Genomic DNA, 27,004 nt, shown 5'->3' with positions numbered 1-27,004 from the left:
TGGTTATTTAGTTAAACCCTTTGGCCAGAGCGTGATAAGCCTGCATACCAACGTCAAGGCATAACCAAATGTGCAGGTCCTAACACTGCACTGTGAACCCTTCCCTTTTACCTCTGTATGAGGGGAAACAACCTCAGTGGGTCTTGTCCATATAGCAAAATGGAAAAACGTCCCAAGTTAAAAAGGTGGGGAGGGGTGAGCTCTGGGAGGAGGGGCCACCTACCTCCATACAACTGTTTTATGATAGTACTGCCAACAGTAATGTAGAAGGGGTCGGAAATATAAATCTATGATTTATTGCTGAATTTACATTATTCGTGTATAAAAAAAAAAAACTAGGAATTGGTAGCAGAGAGAAGCACTTCCGCCATCCACCCCGCCCCACACTTTGGCCCTCATTCAGTGTGCTGGAGAGGATTGTAGACCAAATGTACTTAAATGAAGGTGAACCTGAAGCAGCCTTAGTCTGCCTGTCTTATATGGAAAGTAACATTTTTAGATGGTCATAAGTAAAAGCAGCACTGCCCCCTCCCAGAATCGTTTTATTTTGGGTTGTGCTCTACAGCAGGGGTGCGCAAACTTTTTTTCCCCATGCGCACCCGCCTGCTCTCCTCAGCGCCTTGCAACCCCCCCTCCTACCCCTTCCCCCCCCCCCTCGCTCGGCCCTGGCATCAAATGATGTCCGGGGTCATGTGATGTCACGTTGCAATGGTAATTTGACTCCGGGTTGCCACGACGACGCGTCGCTGGAAGGGAAGGTAAGTTTGTTAGAGAGGCCTTGCGCGGTCCCCCGGCATTTAATTTAAATGCCTTGTGGGAGAGCACAGGACCTTTTGTGCCCCCCCCCCCCAGAAAATCCAGCGGCCCCCAGTTTGCGCACCCCTGCTGTATAGAACATGGTTTGATTTTTTGGGGACTGTTTTGTAGATATTTACTGTAGGATCAGCTAATAATGTTGCATATAGAAGGCATTGAGATAGATTGTTGTATCTCTGGGGATTTATTTTGTGTATCTCCCACAACTGCCAATGCCATAATCGCTCCAGGACTGTACATTCTGCGCAATGAGAGCATGCCAGTGAAGGCTGCGTGCGCTTTGATTGGTTCATCTTATACCCTTGCGATAAATAACCCAAGCCGTGGTGCAGCACAGCTCTGTTCCTTAGTCAAACCCTGTTGTCAGTTTCAGGAAACCAAGAACATTTTCCAGTAGTAATGATGACCACTACCCTCCCGTACCTGTCTGTGTGAGGTGCTGTCTACCTAAGATAGCTCTGTGTAACAAGGTAAGTTTCAGTATCCCCTTAAACGTCAATTCTTAGACACATGCTATTTTTGAGAAAACGTAAACTCAAATACTGCTTTTCTCCTGTCCTTTTCAATGATCTAGTAGGTATGCAATTCACTGCCCAGTGATGCTTAGAATCTGATTTGGGTGCCTGAGACACAGAGATAAAATTACTTGCCCAATGTCATGAGGACTTGGCCCATGGATTTGAATTTCATATTTGTTTGTTGGAAATCCCGTGTTGAGGTGTACTGGGGAGTATGGTGTTAGCCAGTATCAGTTAGTATATACAATATGTTTTGAAACATGTAGGCTCATGAAGCACCATCCACCCTTCCTTAATGTAATCGTTCGGTAATGATTCTGACAGGTGCCTATAGAGTGTAACACTATGGTGGCACATCTGCACAAGTGCGTGAGTTTCACATTCATTTATTCTTTAGATTCCACCTACAATTTCACTTTCATTACGCAGTAAATATGGGGTTTACAAGAGGATTACCAGACCGTCACATGCCGACTTCGTAATGAAATGTTTTTGTAGGATCATAGATTGGTGTTTAAAAGGGGCAGTTCTCCCTGCATATTTATTTAAAATATATATACAATACTGTACAATAGGGTGTTTGTTTGTTTGTTTTCACCTCTAGTTTTTCTTTTCCTGCTCATTGACTTTTATTATTTACTGTGTTATTTAGTCTTAAAAAATGAGCCCAAATCATTTAATCATATGGCTTTTAATTCACTCTCCCATAGACCAAATCTACAAAAGGGTGCTATGCTTCACCTTTATTCCAATTCACCCCTTAGTAGATCTGAACCTTTGGCCTTATTCTTTATCGTCCAAATTTGTTGTGAAGGCCGTTTTTGGTCAACCATTCCCATTGAAGTCTATGGGGATTTTCGACCAAAAACGCCCCTAATGGCCACTTCGAGATATCTAAAATGACCCCCTTGGTGACGTTGGTAGACCTCAAAGAACCTTATCTGAGAAGATTGAGAAGACATTTTTTTCTGATAATGTCCTTCAATATCCGCATGAGAAACAGCTCTGTGCTGCCTGAAAGACTGAAGAACGTGGAGAAAAATAGTAGAAGTTGTCATCTGACCAATGTACTGCAGACTCTTAATATAAAAATTAAATTAAAAGCTGCGGGGGAAAAATAAGGTTTCCATCCATCTACTTTAAAGGACCTCACTTTCAAAATAGGTCGTATTAGATTGAACTGCAGATTTAAGCCAATTCATGATGTCACTCAAGTGATACTATTATATTCCATGCTGCCTCTGTGATATCTGTCCATTGTATGTGAATTCAATATTGTATCATAAAGACATGGGTGAATATAAATTCAATCTTCCCGGTAAGATATGTTATACATATACCAGGTGGATGACTCACTAGTGGTTACCGTTTAGAGAGGATCAGCTTTGCTTACTGAAAACGTTCAGTTTTTTCCCCACTAGGAAGCTCACGGGTCAGAGGTCAACGCGGTGAAGTTCAGTCCTAACTCCAGGACGGTCGCCACCGGAGGAGCTGATAGAGTTGTTAAGATCTGGGACATTGTTGGAGGTGTGTGTCTTCGTATTTTGTCTTGATCAAATGTTGGTACATTTCTCTTAATCCCCATCACTTTGTACTGACCTGGAAGAAATCCTGTTATAGCTATTTTCATAATGAAACGTTCCATTTTTGGTTAAAGGAAAAGTTCTATTTGGCGACGTACTGAAACACCATCTGAAGCCGTTTATGAACAATTGTTTTATAGTGACGGGTGTTGTTGTTAAATTTGCAAATTTTAGACCCAGAAGCACATTAAAAAGCAGAGTAAAAATATTATAGAATATATACATGTTCTGGGTGTTCTGGCCTCATAACTTCTTAATGAAAGAAAACGGGGTTAAGGTGAGATAAGGTGCTCAAAAGTGTCCTATACACAGGAAGGAGGGGGGTACAATCTGGATATTGATTATTATTAATGCAAGCATTTGAGTATCCAAAAGTTGGGGCACCAGATACCCTGAAGGTGGGGGTAGGTAGTCCAGAGACCGCGTCCTCCACCTCATTGGGTTGGCCCTGAGTACTCACTGTACCACTGCTTTCACCAGAGTCTCCCCTCCATCGCGTGCTGCTGTGGAGAATGAAGTCCAGCGAAGTAGAGAGTAATGCAGCGCACCGCGATCCAAAAGAAGAACAGGTCTGGCCAAGAATATGTGATCTTTATTGAAGTGTCATAAAATCAAGGGATGCAACCCTTCTACGCGTTTCGTGCATAGCACTTTATCAAGAAGTGCTTCCACACGATATACAGAGCGTTTATGTAGCAATGGCCGCCAAATCTCGCGATATCTGTGACGTCACAATTGTGTCATAACCAATAGAAACTCACTTGTCTCGCGCATGCGCATGCGCATCGCGGCTACGAACGGGGGAGTAACAAGCCGTCACGCAATCTCCCCACCACTGCAGGGGAACGCCCCTAGGGGAATGCCACACAGGGAGGAGTGATCACAGGGAAGACTGTATCCGCCCCCATCCTAGCTCTACGTGCCTGCTGCTGGTTTGAAACAGCACAAAAATCTTATGATGGGATCTCAGCTATATATGGCTATAAAAATTGTGAGTGTCATGCCATCACATCACATGTTACACCCCCATGTAGTGGGAGACTAGACGTCCAGACTCCAACCAGCTTATCATCCTAAGTGAACTCACCGGAGAAAGCTGAAATATGGAGCATGTTCTCTGTCCCCCAGTCATGCGGATTACATGTGAATGAGAATTTAAACAAAAATATACCTAAAAAAATGTGAGCAAAAGATCATAAACAAGAGACATGTATACAAAAATCAATAAATGTTATTCTATGCTTCAAAAGTTTGTGTTTATGAACTAATGCTATGAAATCTGATAAATCTAAAATTGGTTCTATGCACTAAAAATGTATATAGCGATACTGGGCAGCCATTTAACAAAAATCAAAACATACAATTTTATTGATTAAAAAGTATATATATACATAACAAAACACATCTAAAAACAATAAATTCGTGTAAAAACAAATGAGCATCCTTGTGATGACAGTGAGACATAATTAATTCAAACAATCATATTATATTTTTCATCTTGTGGGGCACCCAAGGAAAATTTGTTAATCCTGCAGACAATGGCATTGACAACATTTGTAGGGTATGTGAGTTAATCAATATCCTTAATAACTAAAAATGACTGTAATTTAGCTTTATATTTATAGCAAATAATGTTTTTCTTAGCTATGCAATATGTTGGACAATGATTCGTTTTCTAGCATATATGTACATTAATTAATGTTCTGGCTTATATATACAATTTTTTCAGAAAAACCGAATCTTTTGCAAAGCTAGGGAGTTCAATTAGAACAAACTATATAACCAATTAAAGAGCTGGTTAAGAAACTTGGCTATATGGCCAATAAGAAGTTGGGAGGTTGCGGGATTAGGTCACAAAAAAAAAGCTAGTCTTTTGTAGCACAGGGACGATTTTCAGGGAGGGATTGTGGAGTCATAATGTTATCTGAAGGAGTGTAGTTTGTTGTTATCTCAAGAAGTGGTTAATGGTCCACTCTATATTTATCCCTTCAGGAAATCTCGTTCTCAACGTGAATATCCAAAAGGACTCTCTACAGTTCAAAGTATTCACAATATCTCCCCCTCTCTCCTTTTTTGTAATTTTCTCAATACCCAAAAACGAGAAGTTCCCAATGCCCCCCTTATCACATTCTGTAAAGTGCTTTGATACAGGATGCTCTAGGTCTTTCTTCCGTATTAATCTACAGTGCTCCTGCATCCTTGTCTTCAAGGCTCTTGTGGTCCGACCGACATATCTTTTCCCACAACCACAGCTGATCAGATAGACCACCATATTTGTGTTACAGTTGATAAAGCTGTTGATATTATGCTGCTTGTGTGGATTGTGGGAAAAGACATGTCTTGATGGTCTCATAAATTCGCACATGTTGCACTGATTGCACCTAAAGGACCCCTTGGTCAGAAAACGATCAGGATTACCTAGGGGGGTGGTAATGACACTTGGTGAAATGAATGCAGCCAATGTTTTGGCCCGTCTATATACACACTTTGGACCCTGCTTAGTGTATTCACATAGAATAGGATCCATTTGTAATAGGTCCCAATGTTTATTTATAATCTTCTTAACTTGACTACTGGATTTATTATATTGCGATATAAACATTGGACACTCTTTCTTAGTCCCATGAAAATCCTTTTTTATTACTTTCCTGGCATCCCTCACCCTGGAGTTTTGGGGTAATAGCGTTTCTCTTTTGATCTCAACTACTTCTTGGAGAGTTGATTGGAGGGTCTCCCTGTCATAACCTCTTTCAACAAATCTATTAGTCAGCGCCTCAGACTGAGTCAGGAAATCACTCATTGTGGAGCAATTCCTCCTCAGTCTGAGGTACTGACCCTTGGGTATACCCCTAATAACTGACCCGGGGTGACAGCTGTCCGCCCTCAGGATTAAGAACAGGTCTGTGCAATTGTTTGTTTTTATGGACATTTATTACAATTGAACAGAAGGAAGTCATAATGGATGACAGTGAGATTGTACAGGACACTTCTATACCTGTAATATATACCTTTAATTGTGGGGATGATTCCTCCAGGAAAAAAAAAGGCGCTTCGTGTCTTTGAAAGCGTGGTGGATACTGATTCCAATGATGTCGCAGACTTAAGGATTTATTTCTAAAGATTAGAAAAATTGCTGATTTATAAAACACGTATCTGGTGGGACATTGTTGCGACAGAAAACTACCTTAAAATGAAGAGAATTCCCAGAGGCTTGAGGGTTAAAAAGGCCCCAACATTTGGATTCCCTGACAAAGCCTTTGAGGAACGGTGGACAGAAACACTAAACACCTGTTCATTCAATTTAATGGATCAGATCTTGCAACACAAGATCAATGAGAAAGCAACACTTGATAACCAGATTAAGGATTTACAGGATAAACTGCGCAGATTCAAGGACATTGAGGGGTTTTCTAAATTTGACAAGATTTTGGCTAAAACAACAGAGGATGCAGAGAGAGAAATCATGGTCAGGAAACAAGGCAAATATGATCGTGACCGTATTGACTACGAAAAGAATCAAATATACAGCTGGCAAAGAGTTGTACCGGTTTATGATCGGTCTATGCAGGATTCAATGAGGAAAGGGTCTAGGAGGTCCACTCCAAGCAAGTCAATTCTAAAGCCAAGCAATTTTGATTACCAAAGTGGTGACTCTGAACTGTCTGATGTAGAACCAACCTCACACTCAGTGTCTTTTCATGATATGGAAAATAGATCTAGCGGCCCTCAGCGTGGTGATAATAACCAGTCCCGAGATGAGAGACGTTCATCAGAGGGGAGCTCATCTAGAGGGGATACCGCCTCAGTACAATTACCAGACACTTACCACACAGATCAGCAGTCAAAAAACTACTTGATGTTCAGAAAAGACCAAAGAGGACAAGGAGGGGGGGGGGGAAAGAGATATAAGGGGGAAAAGGGCAAACAAAAGGAAAAAGAACTATTAAGTGATGTGAATAATGTAATCAATATTTCAGGGTTTGAGTTGTCTCTGTCGGAGATTTCATTACTCAATAAGGGACTTAAATATGCGCCAACTATGGACATTGACCTCTTTGGCACAGCGGTCGATGTCCATAAGTTTGTGCGCAAGATGGCGTTAAAGAAATTCTATCATCAACCTCATGGAGGTGAGTCCCCGACAGTGACAACTCTAGATGGTGATCCCCTAGAACTAACACATACAATTTTTAGCCCACCTCCATCTATAGACACCCTGAGTTCTTTTAAGGATCAGTGTGCGGTTAAAGATATGGAGGACCTTTTCTTGCAGAGTAATATAATTGATGTATCAGAGTCATACACACTTGGGGATTGGAAATCCACATTAAAAGAAAAGTCTATCTTTTATCCTACCTTTATTAAAGGTCCATATCTAACAATGTTCGAGAACCTAGTCATTAGGGACCTGAGAGTATTAGCTCAGTGCTTTTCTTTTTCTCAACTAAGAAGTGATAATTTGAATAAAGGAGAACGTGCTGCCATTAAATCTTTGCAAGATAATGACATGCTGGTAATTAAATATGCAGACAAGGGGGGCGCTGTGGTGGTTCAGAGTAGGACTGACTATTTCAAGGAGGCATTTCGCCAACTTGGTGATGTGTCCTCCTACTCTGAACTACCACGGGATCCAACAGAATACTTTTTGAAGGAACTTCTAGATCTGGTAGATTTGGGAACAGCTACGTATGTTATAAATAAAGATGAATCAGGGTTTATAATCAATTTGAAACCAGTTATTCCAATCTACCACCATCTCCCAAAGATCCACAAGACTTTGGTCGACCCTCCTGGTCGGCCAATAGTCTCTAGTATTGGATCTTTGGGAGATGGTCTGTCAAGATATGTCAATGCCTATCTGCAGCCTTTTGTTAGGCAACTGCCATCCTTCATCTTGGACTCAGGCGATTTGCTGACAAAGATGAGGGAAGTGGAATGGAATCAGGAATTCTTGTGGGTAACTATGGATGTGGTCTCCCTGTACTCAATTATACGCCATGACCTGGGTATGACGGCTGTCCGTCATTTCATAGAATGTCCGGGTAGCTCATTACCAATGATCACATTTATTATGGAAGCCATATGTTTTCTCTTAACACACAATTATTTTCTTTTTGAGCACAAATTTTACTTACAACTTCGGGGTACGGCAATGGGGACGAGCTTCGCCCCCTCCTATGCCAATCTTTTTATGTGGTGGTGGGAAAATAATTTCATCTTTAACAGCACCATCACTTTTAGACACAATATTATTTTTTATAAACGTTTCATAGACGATCTTATCTTTATTTGGCACGGGAGCACAGATAGTTTATTAGCATTTTTTGATTATGTAAACAATAACACGTTAGATATTCACTTTACTATGAATTATCATGCACATCACATAAGCTACCTGGACATTCTGTTTTATATTGATCTAGAAAAAAACATACAAACAGATGTTTACAAAAAAGTTAATTCAAGAAATTCATTTTTGAGGGCGGACAGCTGTCACCCCGGGTCAGTTATTAGGGGTATACCCAAGGGTCAGTACCTCAGACTGAGGAGGAATTGCTCCACAATGAGTGATTTCCTGACTCAGTCTGAGGCGCTGACTAATAGATTTGTTGAAAGAGGTTATGACAGGGAGACCCTCCAATCAACTCTCCAAGAAGTAGTTGAGATCAAAAGAGAAACGCTATTACCCCAAAACTCCAGGGTGAGGGATGCCAGGAAAGTAATAAAAAATGATTTTCATGGGACTAAGAAAGAGTGTCCAATGTTTATATCGCAATATAATAAATCCAGTAGTCAAGTTAAGAAGATTATAAATAAACATTGGGACCTATTACAAATGGATCCTATTCTATGTGAATACACTAAGCAGGGTCCAAAGTGTGTATATAGACGGGCCAAAACATTGGCTGCATTCATTTCACCAAGTGTCATTACCACCCCCCTAGGTAATCCTGATCGTTTTCTGACCAAGGGGTCCTTTAGGTGCAATCAGTGCAACATGTGCGAATTTATGAGACCATCAAGACATGTCTTTTCCCACAATCCACACAAGCAGCATAATATCAACAGCTTTATCAACTGTAACACAAATATGGTGGTCTATCTGATCAGCTGTGGTTGTGGGAAAAGATATGTCGGTCGGACCACAAGAGCCTTGAAGACAAGGATGCAGGAGCACTGTAGATTAATACGGAAGAAAGACCTAGAGCATCCTGTATCAAAGCACTTTACAGAATGTGATAAGGGGGGCATTGGGAACTTCTCGTTTTTGGGTATTGAGAAAATTACAAAAAAGGAGAGAGGGGGAGATATTGTGAATACTTTGAACTGTAGAGAGTCCTTTTGGATATTCACGTTGAGAACGAGATTTCCTGAAGGGATAAATATAGAGTGGACCATTAACCACTTCTTGAGATAACAACAAACTACACTCCTTCAGATAACATTATGACTCCACAATCCCTCCCTGAAAATCGTCCCTGTGCTACAAAAGACTAGCAAGCTTTTTGTGACCTAATCCCGCAACCTCCCAACTTCTTATTGGCCATATAGCCAAGTTTCTTAACCAGCTCTTTAATTGGTTATATAGTTTGTTCTAATTGAACTCCCTAGCTTTGCAAAAGATTCGGTTTTTCTGAAAAAATTGTATATATAAGCCAGAACATTAATTAATGTACATATATGCTAGAAAACGAATCATTGTCCAACATATTGCATAGCTAAGAAAAACATTATTTGCTATAAATATAAAGCTAAATTACAGTCATTTTTAGTTATTAAGGATATTGATTAACTCACATACCCTACAAATGTTGTCAATGCCATTGTCTGCAGGATTAACACATTTTCCTTGGGTGCCCCACAAGATGAAAAATATAATATGATTGTTTGAATTAATTATGTCTCACTGTCATCACAAGGATGCTCATTTGTTTTTACACGAATTTATTGTTTTTAGATGTGTTTTGTTATGTATATATATACTTTTTAATCAATAAAATTGTATGTTTTGATTTTTGTTAAATGGCTGCCCAGTATCGCTATATACATTTTTAGTGCATAGAACCAATTTTAGATTTATCAGATTTCATAGCATTAGTTCATAAACACAAACTTTTGAAGCATAGAATAACATTTATTGATTTTTGTATACATGTCTCTTGTTTATGATCTTTTGCTCACATTTTTTTAGGTATATTTTTGTTTAAATTCTCATTCACATGTAATCCGCATGACTGGGGGACAGAGAACATGCTCCATATTTCAGCTTTCTCCGGTGAGTTCACTTAGGATGATAAGCTGGTTGGAGTCTGGACGTCTAGTCTCCCACTACATGGGGGTGTAACATGTGATGTGATGGCACGACACTCACAATTTTTATAGCCATATATAGCTGAGATCCCATCATAAGATTTTTGTGCTGTTTCAAACCAGCAGCAGGCACGTAGAGCTAGGATGGGGGCGGATACAGTCTTCCCTGTGATCACTCCTCCCTGTGTGGCATTCCCCTAGGGGCGTTCCCCTGCAGTGGTGGGGAGATTGCGTGACGGCTTGTTACTCCCCCGTTCGTAGCCGCGATGCGCATGCGCATGCGCGAGACAAGTGAGTTTCTATTGGTTATGACACAATTGTGACGTCACAGATATCGCGAGATTTGGCGGCCATTGCTACATAAACGCTCTGTATATCGTGTGGAAGCACTTCTTGATAAAGTGCTATGCACGAAACGCGTAGAAGGGTTGCATCCCTTGATTTTATGACACTTCAATAAAGATCGCATATTCTTGGCCAGACCTGTTCTTCTTTTGGATCGCGGTGCGCTGCATTACTCTCTACTTCTTAAGGAAAGAAAGCTGGAGCCAGTCCAACGCTGCAGAGATTGGGGTTGATTTACAACCCAGTTTTTAGAGAGTCACACTGGAGGCCAGTTTTTTGGGGGGGAAAATTTCAAATGTGTTTTTACATCAATTCTTTTTTCAAAATAGAGAAGTAGGGAAGTTTTAAGTATGTAATGAGGATAAAAAGGGGAAATAAAGAAGTGCAAGTATTGTTGGACTAAATAAGTGGTTCTGCACTTTAACAGTTGTTAAACTTACTTGGCCACTACTTGGTTTTGTGACGGGGGGGCATCAGAACGCACTCACTGCGGCTACATGATGGATGCACATTAGTTATTGATTGACAGCACGGAGATCTTGTTGGCGCTGGCTCTTCTGTCATTAGGACCGATTCCAGCCTTTAAGGACGAATGCCCGCCTCTTCCTTTGGCATTAAGCGTTTTGAGCATCGATAGACTAGTATTCAATGTTGAATGGGGCAACTGAAGAAAAGACCTAAATGCTTTCTTCTAAATCCACCACAGCATAAAATGATCACACAACCACTAGAGTTCTCATTTGTGAATGCTACGTGACATCTGTAGTTATTCTGTCATTATATGGCCATTATTTTCATTATGATATATCATAATCCTGTGATATTTATGCAAGCGATCATTTTGAAATGTTTTGATGGACCTTCCGTGTTGTGCTTTTCTAGAGTAAGTGTAATATTCTTCCGTTTGGTTGTCTTCTCTTGGGACAGGAATGTTGCAGGTGAGCCAGACCTTGGAAGGCAGCAGCAGCGGAATTACCAGCATAGAATTTGACCCTTCGGTAAGTATGAAAATCATCCAGCTTGTATAAATGCGAGCTATTCCCCCGTTCTCATGGGGTCTGGGACAGGGGTTTGAAATGTCAGCATTTGTTAGCAAAATGTGTCAAGGAGTACAAATTCACTGTATTTTTTCTTACTTTTAAGAGGATGTCTTCTTTCTACCCCTTGTGTGTCTAAAGCCCTCTCCCACCTTAAACCGTTCTCACTGACTGCCCCACACCTCTGGAATGCCCTTCCCCTCAATATCTGACTAGCGCCCTCTCTATCCACCTTTAAGACTCACCTTAAAACACACCTTTTTAACGAAGCATATGAGTAGCTTCGTGGCTGATACTATACTGCACCGACACACTTTATTCGAGCAAATACCCAGTATGTACCTGGCAGATACCTGGAATGCGCCACTCCTCACCTCTGACAAGCCCCGTTGCGTTTGCCTTCCCAGCCTGGGTTCATGCCTGGCTGACGGGCGGCTGATCTGTTAAATGATAATGATTAGGATTTAATAGGCTGCAATGCTTCGCGTGTCTACCAGATGGCATAAATTCATGAATTGTAATGCAGTATATATATATATACTGTGCAGTATTGCAGCCAGCGGGAATAAAATGCTTAAATCCCTGCCTGGAAAATAACCCAATGCACTCGGGCAGAAAACAGTCACAAACCTCAATACACCCGGGTATACCCGAATTCGTGGGACTAGCCGAGCTCGAATAAAGTGTGTCGCCAGTGTACACCTCATACATCGACCTTAGCCCCTTGCAGACGCACTTACCAGAACACCCTCCTACTGTCTCTGTGCGTTCTTCCTACGTACCAATTAGATTGTAAGCTCTTCGGGACAGGGACTCCTTTTTCTAAATGTTTCTTTTATGTCTGAAGCACTTCTTCCCATTATGTGTTATTTGTATTATTTGTTATTTATATTACTAGGCCACGTGTATTACTGCTGTGCAGCGCTATGTACATTAATGGTGCTATATAAATAAAGACATACAGTCACATACATTCATATGTAACACCCCTTCCCCTACCCCTTAGGGATAAGCAGCAGGCAATGTTTTACAGGCCTACCTGTTTGGCTCACAGAGGGCCTAAGCCTCCATGCTTGGGGAGCCTCGGGATGACGGGTGCAGCGCCTCCACCCGTAAGGATCCCAGCGTAGGTGGGATATCCCCTCATGGGTATATGCATAGCAAAAATACACACACGCAGTGATAATAACAAAGTCTCCTTCACCTGCAGGCCCAATCCTGGTACTAATACACCATACACAGTATTATATCCCACAGTGGAATAACAATACCACCCTCCTTCCTGAAGGTTCCGATCCCTTGGGCACAGAGAATCCAGAGTGTCCCACCAGAGATCATGTCCCAGGATAGTGTGAGGGCAGCGCTACCCTCCCGCATGTTGTGTTGGTGCACGTAGGTACCTTCCTGGGTACTCGGGTACACCAGGGTATTCCGTAGGTGATGATGGCCGCACTGTCATCCCACAATGCGGGGCCTCCAACACAAACCCCTCTCCCCTCTCTTCCTATGTCCGGCCTCCACGCGGTGGTTCAACCCGCTGTGGAATCTCCATCCCAGCTCCTGGTCCTTCTCCGAGGAAGCCTCGAACTAATGGGGAAACCCCTGCACTATGGCAAGTCCCTACCATTTCCGCTGTGGTGAAGGGGCTGCCTGGGGCCTAGGGGAATGTTCTGGCCTAGTCCCGGGGCCTAACTAGCTCCCGGGAGACTTCCTCTCCCTTCGCCGGCTCTGTGACGACTGAGCATGCTGCCTTCAGTCCGCGGAGGAAATCCTGAACAGCCAGGACCTCCTCTTCCGGCGACGCCAGCCACAAGATGGCCGCCTCCTTACACATAGACCATACACATATGTTTCTGTGCCAACCACAACATGGCCGATGCAACCCACACAACCCTCCCGAGCGACGGGAGCACTGCCAGGGAGGAGGCAAGGGAGGGTACCTTGCTACACATACACACATACACACATACACACATACACACATACACACATACACACATACACACATACACACATACATACATACATACATACATACATACATACACATTCACACATATAGTATAAATAGGGCAGGTGTCGGACCAAAATACTATACATTGTTGAATTTTAAGTTACTTTCTTGAGTGCTTGGGCACATTCTGGAAAATGTATGAATGTTGGCAGCTCTTCTCGAACTAGTTCGTACCAACAACTGCAGCATCACATTTCCATCCTGTTGGATGTTATGGGACTACAGTAAGATAATGCCTCAGATCTCCTCTAGATTGCAGCAAAGAACAAGAAATGATCCAAAGACAGAAAAATACATTGAGGTTGCTGGAAATAAACAAGGAGTGTGAACGATTTCATGAATATTGTATATTGTGTCTAAAAACGGAATTCTGCATAGAAACTGCCTCTTCCCCAGAATATTGTCTCCTTTTATATAGGGAAATATACTGTAATGTATAGTACTTCCAATGCAGAGATCATTGCTAGATCTGTCATAGTGTATGTGTTGACAAAACATGGAAAATTGAAGCGCAAATACAACGTATAAAATTGTGACTACAGTGTTTAATATTAAACACAATAGTGACGAAAATAGAGAAACCATACAAATTGTAGATATTACAATCATTGGGAGTAAGTGCAGCTCTGTAGAAACAATACTTTATCCCAATCATCTTAGCAGATACAGAAAAACACGGAGTTCAGAGTGAAAAGTGTCCCAGGGAATGTGTGAAATACAACAGAACAAGGACTAAAGGACAACAGAGTTTAAATTATTAGGTTGGTTTAAGATGTGTAAATTATTAGGTTGGTTTAAGATGTGTAAATTAGTACGTTGGTTTAAATTGTGTAAATTATTTGGTTGGTTTGAGATGTGTGTGTGTGTGTGTGTGTGTGTGTGTGTGTGTGTGTGTGTGTGTGTGTGTGTGTGTGTGTGTGTGTGTGTGTGTGTGTGTGTGTGTGTGTGTGTGTGTGTGTGTGTGTGTGTGTGTGTGTGTGTGTGTGTGTGTGTGTGTGTGACCTGTTAGCCTGACTTCAATAGTAGGGAAACTACTTGAAGCTTTAATACGGGATAATATTCAGGAATACCTAATGGAAAACAAAATTATTAGTAATAGTCAGCATGGATTTATGAAGGATAGATCTTGCCAAACTAACCTTATTTGTTTCTTTGAGGAGGTAAGTAGGAATTTAGACCAGGGTAATGCAGTTGATGTGGTCTACTTAGATTTTGCAAAGGCTTTTGATACGGTTTCACACAAGAGGTTGGTGAGCAAAATAAAGAAAATTGGACTCCGTAATAATATATGCACCTGGATTGAAAACTGGTTAAAAGACAGACAACAGAGCGTTGTCATAAATGGAACTTTTTCAGGTTGGGCTAAAGTCGTGAGTGGAGTACCTCAGGGATCGGTACTGGGACCCCTGCTTTTTAACTTGTTTATTAATGACCTTGAGTTTGGGATCCAGAGCAAAGTCTCCATCTTTGCTGATGATACTAAATTGTGTAAGGTAATAGAATCAGAGCAGGATGTAATTTCTCTTCAGAAGGACTTGGAGAGACTGGAAACGTGGGCAGGTAAATGGCAAATGAGGTTTAATACAGATAAATGTAAGGTTATGCATTTGGGATGCAAGAATAAAAAGGCGACTTACAAATTAAATGGAGATATATTGGGGGAATCCTTGATGGAGAAGGATTTAGGAGTGCTTGTAGACAGCAGGCTTAGCAATAGTGCCCAATGTCATGCAGTAGCTGCAAAGGCAAACAAGATCTTATCTTGCATCAAACGGGCAATGGATGGAAGGGAAGTAAACATAATTATGCCCCTTTACAAAGCATTAGTAAGACCACACCTTGAATATGGAGTACAATTTTGGGCACCAATCTTAAGAAAATACATTATGGAACTAGAGAGAGTGCAGAGAAGAGCCACCAAATTAATAAAGGGGATGGACATTCTAACTTATGAGGAGAGGCTAGCTAAATTAGATTTATTTACATTAGAAAAGAGGCGTCTAAGAGGGGATATGATAACTATATACAAATATATTCAGGGACAATACAAGGAGCTTTCAAAAGAACTATTCATCCCACGGGCAGTACAAAGGACTCGGGGCCATCCCTTAAGGTTGGAGGAAAGGAAATGTCACCAGCAACAAAGGAAAGGGTTCTTTACAGTAAGGGCAGTTAAAATGTGGAATTCATTACCCATGGAGACTGTGATGGCAGATACAATAGATTTGTTCAAAAAAAGGTTGGACATCTTTTTAGATGGGAAAGGTATACAGGGATATACCAAATAAGTATACATGGGAAGGATGTTGATCCAGGGATTAATCCGATTGCCAATTCTTGGAGTAAGGAAGGAATTAATTTTTCCCCTTAATGGGTTTTTTTGTTTGCCTTCCTCTGGATCAATAAGTAAGTATAGATATAGGATAAAGTATCTGTTGTCTAAATTTAGCATAGGTTGAACTTGATGGACGTACGTCTTTTTTCAACCTCATCTACTATGTAACTATATGTATACATACACACACACACACACACACACACACACACACACACACACACACACACACACACACACACACACACACACACACACACACACACACACACACACACACACACACACACACACACACACACACACACACACACGTAGTTTGGAAACGGGGACAAACTCTGCTTGTCTGTCACTTAATGAGCATTAAAAATGTAATCCGCACTGAGGTGGCAGTTGTTTTTGGCTTACATAGCAGCAAATATAACGTTAAACAGAAAATACAGTGCGTCAAATCAAGCTTCCCTTTGCGTTGTTACAAATACCCTAGGTTTTTGTGTGCCCTAGACACAGAGTGAGGGAGCAACACTCAAGGCTGTGGCCACGGTGGGAGAGCGCACGCTGGCACTCGAGCGACGTGACGTCAGGCGCTGGGCATTTCATGGCCAGCCAGCTGCACGCGTCAGGGGGCGCGGCTGTCACGGTGCTGGTCCGCCCTCATTGTGCAAACCGCTCACGTGACGCATAAGCGCGCAGCCAAATCAAATTTGGTTGTCTCGCCAAGCAGGTAAGCACCGCGCAGGCGCTTGCTTACGCCGGCCACACACATTGCATCAATGTGTTTCATCGAGGCCCAAGATTCACAGGAGGTCCTGCTGAGAGAAAATGTTCTGATGCGTTTTGCGACCTCTCTCTAATTTACAGTGGGCTCAGATGTCATTCTCATGTATTCCTGTTTTATTTCCAGGGGTTCCATATTCTCGCAGCATCTTATGATGGGGCAGTTCATCTGTGGAAACTAGATGGTAAATCTAATGTAAGCCTCTTTCCTTTTTTGTATAGGTTATTAGACCGACACGCTATAGTAATGATGTTTTATGTCAACCGTCCTTATTAAGAGTTGTAAAGGGGTTCTTAACAGGTACAGGGGAAGTGTTTTTTTATTAATGATATAGGGTTTCAGTGAGGTGGAAATAACTGACTTAACCTTCCAGTGCTTAAGGGATTCATGCAAAAAGTCTCTCTCTGTCTCTGTGTCTCTCTCTGTCTCTGTGTCTCTCTCTGTCTCTGTCTCTGTCTCTCTCTCTCTCTCTCTCTCTCTCTCTCTCTCTCTCTCTCTGCCTCTGTGTCTCTCTCTCTGCCTCTGTGTCTCTCTCTCTGTATCTCTGTCTCTCTCTCTCTCTGTGGGGTTCATGCAGAGAGCATAGATAAGGAAATAGCGCCATCTTCTGGCGAAAAAACTAGCCAGAAATCCTTAAACTCGGGAGAAAATGGCGCGATTTTTAAAAGTGCTTTGAAATTTTTTCAGAGCTGTAAAACTCGCCAAACTTGTGGCGAGAACCTGAAACTCGCCATGCTAATGTAGCGTTGTATTCCAGAAGCTCCGAATCGCTGGAACACGCCAATATGTGCATTAGTATGGCGAGTTTCAAATAGCCAGGAAAAGTTGGCAATTTGCAGTTTTTTGCGGAAATGAGTTAACGACGTTCCCTGCATAACACCTTCACTAACGGCAAATCTGTGGCTATTTTACAGCCATTTTAAACTTTTTTAACGTTCCTCTCTGCATAAGCCCCTTAGTCTCTGTCTCTCTCTGTCTCTCTCTCTCTCTGTGTCCCTGTCTCTCTTCTTCTCTCTCTCCTGCAACCCTGCTTTTCACCATTATCTGTTGGCACACAGTGCTTCCACTGCACTACAGTGCACAGCCAATAAAAATATCACTTGTGAGCACACTCGTGTATCTCAGAGAGGTATACTCATTTGCATGTAATTTCCCAGAACCCCTGGCTGCAGTGAAGCACTGTATGCTAGGAGATAATGGGGAAAGTCTGGGTTGTAGTCCGAGACATGTGAATGTGCTCACAAGTGACATTTGTATGTGATACAGATATATATATTGTATACACATGCACACGATCCTTCTCTGCCTCATGCAGTGGGATGCTGTCATTGTAACATTGGAATACCTTCTGTTGCTTAGGACTCTCTCACCGGGCACAGCGCTAAGGTAACAGCGGCAAAGTTTAAGATGGCTCTTTACCGAGCCGTGTCTGGCAGTTTGGACAGGACCGTGAAGGAGTGGGATCTTCAGAAGGCAGCATGTAAGAAGAGTTTGCATGAACTTGCTGGCACCAGTTTGGTATTTATTTGTTGCTGATAAAGATATATTGGGCGCTATACCAAGCAGTGGATGTGCAACTCCTTTAAACATGATAACAAGCCAAGTCCTCCCCCTATTAGTAGGTCTAAAGTGGCCAATAATCATCGGGTAGAGGTTGGTCCCGCTGCCTAAGAATGGAATAATAGTGAGGATTGATCACTTTCAGTGCGCTCACATAAGAGTTCTTAATATAAATTATTGTGCGCTTAGCTGTCATAACCTGCAAGTACAAGAATATCAGATCTTTTATGTTGATTTAAGTATAATCTCCTCTGTTTAAAGAACTCTTGTTAGTCCATCCATTGAGGGTATTGCGAACTACAAATCTACTCTTCTCCTATATGAGGTTGGCTCCTAAATGTCAGAAGTACCTTCCGGGCTGAAGCGCTGTGTTACAATCCATTTAAGGGATTTGTATTTGTTTATTCATGTTTCTTTGCACCTGTGGTGAGGGAGCAGCACAGGTTCCCGTGAGTTAGTCTACCTCTGTATTACAATCTGAGCCCCACGCTTCAGGAGACATTAACCCTTTGTTACTGGGGGCTTGAGTAAACCTTTCCTGACAACGTACATACCATACTGTATATAGCACTATAAATACTTTGCATGTGATAAGTAGGTGTGGCTTAATATATTTAGTTGTTATATGTTCTATAAATTCTCTTACTTTCTCACATTGTTATGATTAAATGGCGATCCACGCCCTTGTTCGCTTCCTCGCTCTTTGCAGATCCTCTCTCTTCTCCCTTTCAGCAGACCCCAAGTTGTGCCAGTAATTCATTACCACCATTCTCCCAGCATTAGAGAAGGGCCAATCCGCCCAAATCCATTTCCCGGATTTTCGCTGATGTTGATTTTGTCGACCTCCACCCCCCCCCCCCTCCCCCCTTCAAATCAGTTTTGCAAAAGGATTTGGGACGGTTTCGGTCCGTGTGGATTTAGTAAAATCCGCCATTGGATACAACCCGCGGATGGATTTGTAGAATCCATTCCACGGATTCAGCGATCCGTTGGCGGGTTCTTGAGAAGGTAGTGAGGCCCATCTTATCCCCCTTTTCATGCTGGTGGTCAATTCTATATACAGCACTCGGCAGTAAGCGGCACTTTGGGCTCTTTTCGGACGTGACTCCCTTTTAATGGGAATTCGCGTCAGAAAACCGCTGCTTTGGAGTATATAGAATGGACCTCTTGGAGAGTAAAATGCCCCCTGAGCCAGGGATCTGTTAGAGGTAAGCCCAGAGAAGGGCTCGAGAGCGGAGACCAGACAAGTTCAGCATCTTCTTTTTAGGGGGATTGCTGTTTAATCATCACCCTATCCTAGATTATAAAAGTGTGACCCTGAAAACACACAGACCTTATGATGTTGCTCGTTGTGATCTAATTTCGAGGATTTCTTCCTTCTTTGATTACAGAACCTGGCTTCAGTACACTTACACTTAGTACACTTATTACTTTCCGACCACATGTTCCCGCAGGTATCAGGAGTATCCCCGCTTTCTCCTACTGCAGCGACGTGGTGTGCTCCGACTTCTTCATGATCAGCAGTCACTACGACAAGAAGATCAGATTCTGGGACAGCAGGTAGCCGGAGAACGGCTTTATTTCCTATTCTCGCGGGTCCTGTTTGTTGTCTCGCTTCTCGGCGAGGTTTGGCAATTCCCATTGGGGTGTTTCACATTCGACTTCTGAAATAAAACGTAGGAGTAGATGGCACGCCAATACAGATGTAGTAAAGCGCATTGTCTTCGGTGTCACTGCCACGTGTGGTCACGAGACCATGGCGGTCCCCTGCATCGAAGGATTAACACTGTGTGGGGGTCCCATTCAGAATTGTGAAATCCCAGCAGCTCGATCGCAGAAGACACTTTCACCGGCGCCGCTGACTTTTGCTTGTTCATCTGTGGCGCTGGGGACAGTAAGGCCGCGGTTATGGTCCCGGTGCCGTCGCGTCAAAACAAATGTATTGAATCTGTCGCGTGCGCCTATAGTAGGAGCAGAGCGACGGTTTGGTCACGATCGCTGTAAGTCAATGAAAATGTATTTTTCAGCGACCGTAGCGTGACGTCAGCGGCCACGTGACAGGTTCAGCCAATGAGGGCAAACCGCTCACGGCCACGCCCCCCGGCCGCGGTCTCTTGTCTCTTAACACCATAAGCGAAAATCGCTCCCACAACGGCGACGGATGACGCCGTCGCAAGGACTATAAGCACGGTCCAAGTCTTGCTACTTCTGTGATGCAAAAATGCACTGCTAATTTCGATGACATTCACTTAAATAATAGACATCGCAGGAATAACAGACTGAGTTTATGAAGAACAGCTCTGCTTTGTTTCTTAAAATACAGTAGGGCCCCGCTTCTCGGCGATCCGCCAATACGCAGAAAGGGGCGGTCGCGCATGCGCAGAACGGGGTCGGCCGAGGTCGCGCATGCGTTGAACGGAGTTCGCGCATACACAGAAGAGGGGACTGCAAGTCTGCACATGCGCAGAAGGGTAGGAGACGGCAAAAATCGCCGGTTCCGCTTTTCAGAGATTTTCACTTAGGGGCGGGCCATTCAACGGAACCCACCGTATTAGTGGAGCCTTACTGTACATTGCTTTGTCAGCATTGGGTATGGAAGATGTATCACTAAATGCAGGAGAGGAGGGAGAAGGGCGTATTGTAGAGATTTTAACATATACTGCACCTCACAGGCCTCAGTAAGTCATAGGGAGGAAGCCTATTTTCGGAGACATGGGATAAAAAGTCATTCCCTAAAAGCCAGAGTGGGGGTGGAATGAAGAAAACTGTGAAGAATCAGATTTTTACTGAAAGCAGTTGGGGGCATTGGGCACCCCCCCCCCCATCACCCATCAGAAGTGTGTGAGTGCGAGACAAATAAAATAGGATGACAAAACTGTGCATGACATGCAACACTTCTTCCTTAGAGTGCTCAAGCATCATCCCCCAAAAAGGCACATTCTTACACTTTTTGTAGTCCGTGGAAGTGGCGGTCCATTGCCTAGCTGCTGGCCATTCCCACCTTCATGGAGACCCATTGGCAGGGTGCCCTCTTGTTTGAGCATTCACATTCCTACCCCAAGTTGAGGGGTATCTGGGTATCTGTGCTATCAGCACTGGGGTGATACGCTGAGGCCCTTACTGAGGAACCTCCTATGGAGTTCCTTGCCATCCCCTCTTGTGGGTGGGACACGCTTCAGGGCCATATAGCTGGGCCCTATTCTTTAAGAGTGACTCTTTCCCTGACTGTAAAATAATAAAGTGATCTGATTACTAAAACACATAGTTACCGACTAACAGGATTTACACTATATACAGCGAGATCCCCCATCTCTTGTCTCCTACTGGGATCTGATCCTCACATATATACCCAGTAGTGACATCACTATTCACCAGGACTACTAGGGCAGGGGTGTGCCATTCTACTTAGTATCATTACTTTGTGACATCACTAGACACCTTCTAGAAGGTGGGTGTGGCCTGGTTCTGCCTAGTCATCCTACCCCATATGATGATTGAGGCACAATACACTGTAGGTATACCTGCAGTTAACCCTTTCTAGGGCCATTAAGTAAAAGTAGTATTCACACAGGGGTGCTACAGATAGATACCCTGTACAAGGTAACACTGTGTAAGAATTCCCAGGTAATTGTTACAGATCTGTTACCATCTTGGAGCACATAGTAAAAAATCATCAGCCACCACTTTCTGTGAGTCTGTGCAAGTCTTGTATGTGTTTCCCCAGGTCCACAGGCTGCATCAGAGAGCTGACACTAGAAGAGAAAATTACTTCCCTTGACATGAATCAAGACCAGACCCAATTGCTCAGCTGCTCCCGGGATGATGCACTGAACCTGATCGACTTACGTACAAGTCACATCCGACAGGTGTTCAGGTAATGACGGGGGACATCAAGTTTGCTGCCCAGTTCAACCTTAAAACTTCTAATTTTGTAGTGTTTCCATAAGCATCCAAGTTCAGATGATCAGGAGACGTCATTAGCCACATTTGACTTGCCTCTTAAAAGTGTGGTCATACCGGGCAATATATTTATGCTTTTAGAATGGAGATTTGGGGCCATGTAGGGAGATCTCTTAACTATTCAGGGACTTACATTAGCATGCGGAAATGTCCAGAATGGAGAAAGTAGAAATATATATAGATGTATTTGCAGACACAAAACTGAGTAATAGGTGGGGGGATTGAAGGGGGGATAATCTTGATCAAAAAACTAAAGTTTGGGTTCAAAATTCTGTTAAAGAATCTCATAGTTTGTAAAAAAAAGATAGAAAAAATAATGATTATAATTATACTGTAGATAGGGGACTTCTTCCATTTCCAGCCATGTCAGGACAGATACAGCTATCACCAGTGATGACCTCCAGAATTATGTGGGGTGCGCTGGGCAGAGTCTTCACTATGGTTATTAATATTTTAAGCTTGTTTGGAGATCGTATTCTTGTGTGGTTCAGTATAACTGTCCGTGGCTAAAAAGCAACTGTATGAGGTATAAACCAGTTTTATCTGCTGCTTGTCCTTGTTAATGTCTATATGTGTTGACACTGTACTGTATACACGGCCCACGTGATGGAAGTAGTGTAACGGAAGTGACGTGGGTGGCCTGTGTTTGCTGCGCATGCGCAGAGGCGTACAGCGCGCATGCACAGAAGTATGGGGACATGCGCTGAAGCGTCCGGCGCGCATGCGCAGAGGCATCCAGCGCATGCACAGAAGCCTCCAGCGCACAGCGCGCATGCACAGAAGCCTTCAGCGCACAGCGTGCATGCACAGAAGCCTCCAGCGCACAGCGCATGCACAGAAGCATGGGGACATGCGCAGAAGCAAGGACACAGACACACCCAGTGAAAACAAAACATGAACATTTCTTATAATAGCATTATGTAAAGAAAGAAAGGCAATCTGCAATGAAATGAACCTATTCGTATGTATATTGGATCATAGCGACTTATGTTGTAATAAATTATTGTATTTAGAGGAATAGAAAACCTCTATTTAAACGTTTCTTATAGTAGACAGGTAAGACTTTAACAAGCAGTTTACATTTATCCTCGTCCTTCCCCAATTATTGCATTATCTAAGCAAAAAGTTACACCAATGATGAGTAATATGAGCCCAGCAACCTTCACAACTTGACACAAAATCTTTCTTATTGGTCTTCAATAACAAAGAACAGTGTGTCATGTTCGGAAAGGTGACAGGAGCAATTTGTTAGGTGGGATTAAGGCAGCATTTGTATATTAGAACCGGTTGAATGGTAGATAATCGCTGGTAGATTTTAAAAGGGAAATGTTAAAACCGTGAGCACGTTCTAAGTGAAACTTCTATCTGATGTGTCACTGAAATTGACTTTAGATTTTGATGTTTTTGATTGAATGAAAATCTTTTGAGAGTATAATTACAATTTCAGTGACAAAACACAAAGACGTTTCACTGTAAATGCGCGTGCTCACGCCACACACACCATTTATTTTGTCATTGTTACTTTCGGAATTCCTATTCCTATTATTATTACTGCTATAAAACGCTATGTAAATGGATGGCGCTGTACAAATAAATATATACAGATGTGTATAATATACCAAGTGTGCCCAACTCCAGTCCTCAAGACCCCCCCAACAGGTCAGGTTTTCAGGATATCCCTGCTTCAGCACACAGTCCCTGCTTCAGCACAGGTGGCTTAATCAGAGGCTCAGTCCTTGACTTTGACAGAGTTCTTGACTGAGCCTCTGATTGAGCCAACTGTGCTGAAGCTGGGATATCCTGAAAACCTGACCTGTTGGGGAGACTTGAGAACTGGAGTTGAGCCCTGCTGTTATATACAATGTCACACTACCTCCTTCCCTTTCTGTGCAGGGCTAATACAGACACCATGCTGTTTGCGCCCGCTGGCGCATGGTGCATTAAGCACCTGCTACATCTGTACGTACGTACAATAAATATCCAACTAAATGCAATAGGATTTCTTTTGACCAAGAGCTTTCCCTCTTTGGGGTTATCGGCCAATTCAGTGTCATTTACAGGGGCGGTCCCATAAAATGGAACAAATAGAACAACTTGACTTCCTAAAAAAAATTAAATGACTTCTTTATTTCCTATAGAACAAAATTTATTTTTTACTCGGCCCGATGGACAAGTGTCATTCTGGCTAATGACACAGTTATTTCAAGTCATCATAGTTACTTTACATACAAAAAACACATGGGGGGAAAATAATCTATTTACCTAAAGTTTTTAGGATTCACAAACAGTCTTGCCACAAGAGTTTAACCCATTAATTGTGCTACTGACGTAAGTAGTTCCCTTTAATTCTAGGTGGGTGTGATCCTTCAATGAGAATGTCAGTAGAAGTATAGTGTAAAACCTTCTCTAATCGTAGATAATGGTAAACAGGGCAACAAGATGTACAATTACAATCTATTCACACCAACTATCTACTCCTTCCTGCTGCTGGGGATCTACCCTAAGCATGAACCAAGACACACACCTGATATCACCCATGCAGCCTGCCATCTCTTCCCCTGTAAATGGTGTTAACCTTCTGATTTAATACTGACTAACCTTAAAACTCGCCCCACAAGTTAAGCATCCCAAAAGCCTGCACTCATGGTTACTGTCCCACACTCAGCCACTCCTACCACCCATTGTGGCCAAGCACTGCCATACACAGCACTTATTCCCTCACCTGCTGTCTCTGTAAGTCTCACACCATACCTCTTAGATTGTAAGCTCTTCAGGCAGGGATTTCCTTTCCTATTGTCTGATTTTGCTGCACTTATTGTATCATTTTAATTCCCTGTACTGTATTCTTTGTGAAGCGCTGAGTACACTTTTGGCGCTATATAAATAAAGATATACAATACAAATATCAGAAATAAACTTTAAAACGCCATGTAAGGGAAATTTCTGGGTTAGTCCAGCAGGAAGGACCCACGGCATCTGGTCGGCCTCCTGGTATGCAGCATCCCGCTCCACGCTGTCGGATGAGACCCAAAGGTTGAAACTGCTGTATCAAGGAATTCCGTAAGTGATGTCACCAGGACAGTGGACACCGGTGAAGCTGCCATCTGCTAGGAGACAGGACGCGTGGAGCGGGATGCTGCATACCAGGAGACTGCCAGACGCAGGGGGTCCTTCCCGCTGGGATAACACAGAAATTTCCCTTACACGTATTTAAACGTTTATTTCTGGTAATTGTACATCTTGTTGCCCTGTTTACCATTAGAGAAGGTTTTACACTATTGGGGTCTCTCTGTGTGCTCTTCTACTGCCCTTCTCATTGAAGGATGACACCCACCTAGAATCAACCTATATGAATAGCACTGGATAACCCTAGACACATGATACATAAAGTTTTGCCCCCTGCAGACGCACTTACTAGAATTCCCTCCTACTGTCCATATATGTTCCCCTACCTACCAATTAGATTGTAAGCTCCTCGGTGCAGGGGCTCCTCTTCCTTAATGTTACTTTTATGACTGAAGAACTTATTCCCATGACCTGTTATTTATATTATTTGTTATTTATATGATATGTATTACTACTGTGAAGCGCTTTGTGCATTTATGGCGCTATATAAATAAAGACATACAATACAATACTACTAACGGCAGTAGCATAATTAATGGGTTAAACGCGACCAAGGAGATTAAAGAAGGTTGGAGAAGGATGAGTAAAGACACTGACTGGCACTAGTTTGAAGCAGGAGAACCTGGTTCAATTCCCGGTGTCGGCTCCTTGTTGCCTTGGGTAAGTCACTTTATCTCCCTGTGCCTCAGGCACCAAACACATAGATTGTAAGCTCTACGGGGTAGCGACTTGTGCCTGAAAAATGTCTCTGTAAAGGGCTGCGATAACTAGCAGCGCTATACAAGAACAAACTATTATAATTATATTATACACTATTAGGGTCTCTCTGTGTGCGCTTCTGTTCCCCTTTTCTTCAGAATCCTCTTGGACTGCAGGAGGTCTATAACGCCTCTAAAGAACGGCACAGCTATCCGTAAAGAGGACGGTTTCTACCTATCATGGACGGTTACCACCACTAACAGGATTAATCTTTGGGTCTTTGTTTCATTGTATTTTATGTTTCAAATGCCCTAAGGTATTGGCGCACAATAGGTCTTTCCCCTGTGATCCTTCAATGCCTGTGGCCTTGGCAAACAACACACCTGGGCATTTACTTGATGGATCATTTAGTTATTTCTTAACATTTCCTCTTGGGGATGCCTGCTAAATCCTAATCAGTGGTTTCATTTCTTTCTTCCGTAGAGCTGAGGGATTCAAATGTGGATGTGACTGGTCAAAGGCAATATTCAGGTAAGAGATTAATGGTGATGCTGCTTACGGTGCTGACTGGTCAAAGGTAATCTCTTTATATCACATCAGTGGTGGTATTCAACCAGCTTGTATTTCATGTTAAAGCAGCAGATCTCTCCCCAAATCCTTGTATGAACCGGGGGGACACACAGAGCTGACCTGCCACTCTCGGAGCGCCAGAGTCCCCATAATAACAGAGATTATTTTTTACTTTTGCCAGGAAAAACAAAGATGGCTGCAGGGTCACCCAATCGGAAGCTGCTGTGTCATCTCACAATGATGTCACCGCATTCTATTGATGCCAGAGTGTAGCTGACACCAGCATCCATATTGTTTCTCCTGGACAAGAATTATTGTAAGGGAGTTTAAAAATAAAAAATATCAGAAAGTA

General features: G+C 42.7%; 1 protein-coding gene across 3 annotated transcripts in view; it reads left to right on the top strand.

Annotated features, from left to right (window-relative positions):
* Positions 1–27,004, top strand: part of ATG16L2 (autophagy related 16 like 2) — a 107,882-nt gene that overhangs the window by 12,874 nt on the left and 68,004 nt on the right. For all 3 annotated transcript variants that reach the window (XR_012800057.1, XR_012800056.1, XM_075592794.1), the window contains exons 5-12: positions 1,184–1,286; positions 2,756–2,861; positions 11,501–11,571; positions 16,864–16,932; positions 18,097–18,217; positions 19,752–19,857; positions 22,022–22,171; positions 26,566–26,613. Coding sequence is in view for 1 of the 3 variants with exons in the window: in XM_075592794.1 (XP_075448909.1) it covers positions 1,184–1,286; positions 2,756–2,861; positions 11,501–11,571; positions 16,864–16,932; positions 18,097–18,217; positions 19,752–19,857; positions 22,022–22,171; positions 26,566–26,613 (774 nt within the window). In the remaining 2 variants the exon portion in view is untranslated. The remainder of the gene's footprint in view (positions 1–1,183; positions 1,287–2,755; positions 2,862–11,500; positions 11,572–16,863; positions 16,933–18,096; positions 18,218–19,751; positions 19,858–22,021; positions 22,172–26,565; positions 26,614–27,004) is intronic.

This window comes from Ascaphus truei, chromosome 3, assembly GCF_040206685.1.
Source record: "Ascaphus truei isolate aAscTru1 chromosome 3, aAscTru1.hap1, whole genome shotgun sequence".
Taxonomy (NCBI): domain Eukaryota; kingdom Metazoa; phylum Chordata; class Amphibia; order Anura; family Ascaphidae; genus Ascaphus; species Ascaphus truei.
Note: the sequence above shows the minus strand (reverse complement) of the source record. Positions and strands in the feature narration are given on the sequence as shown.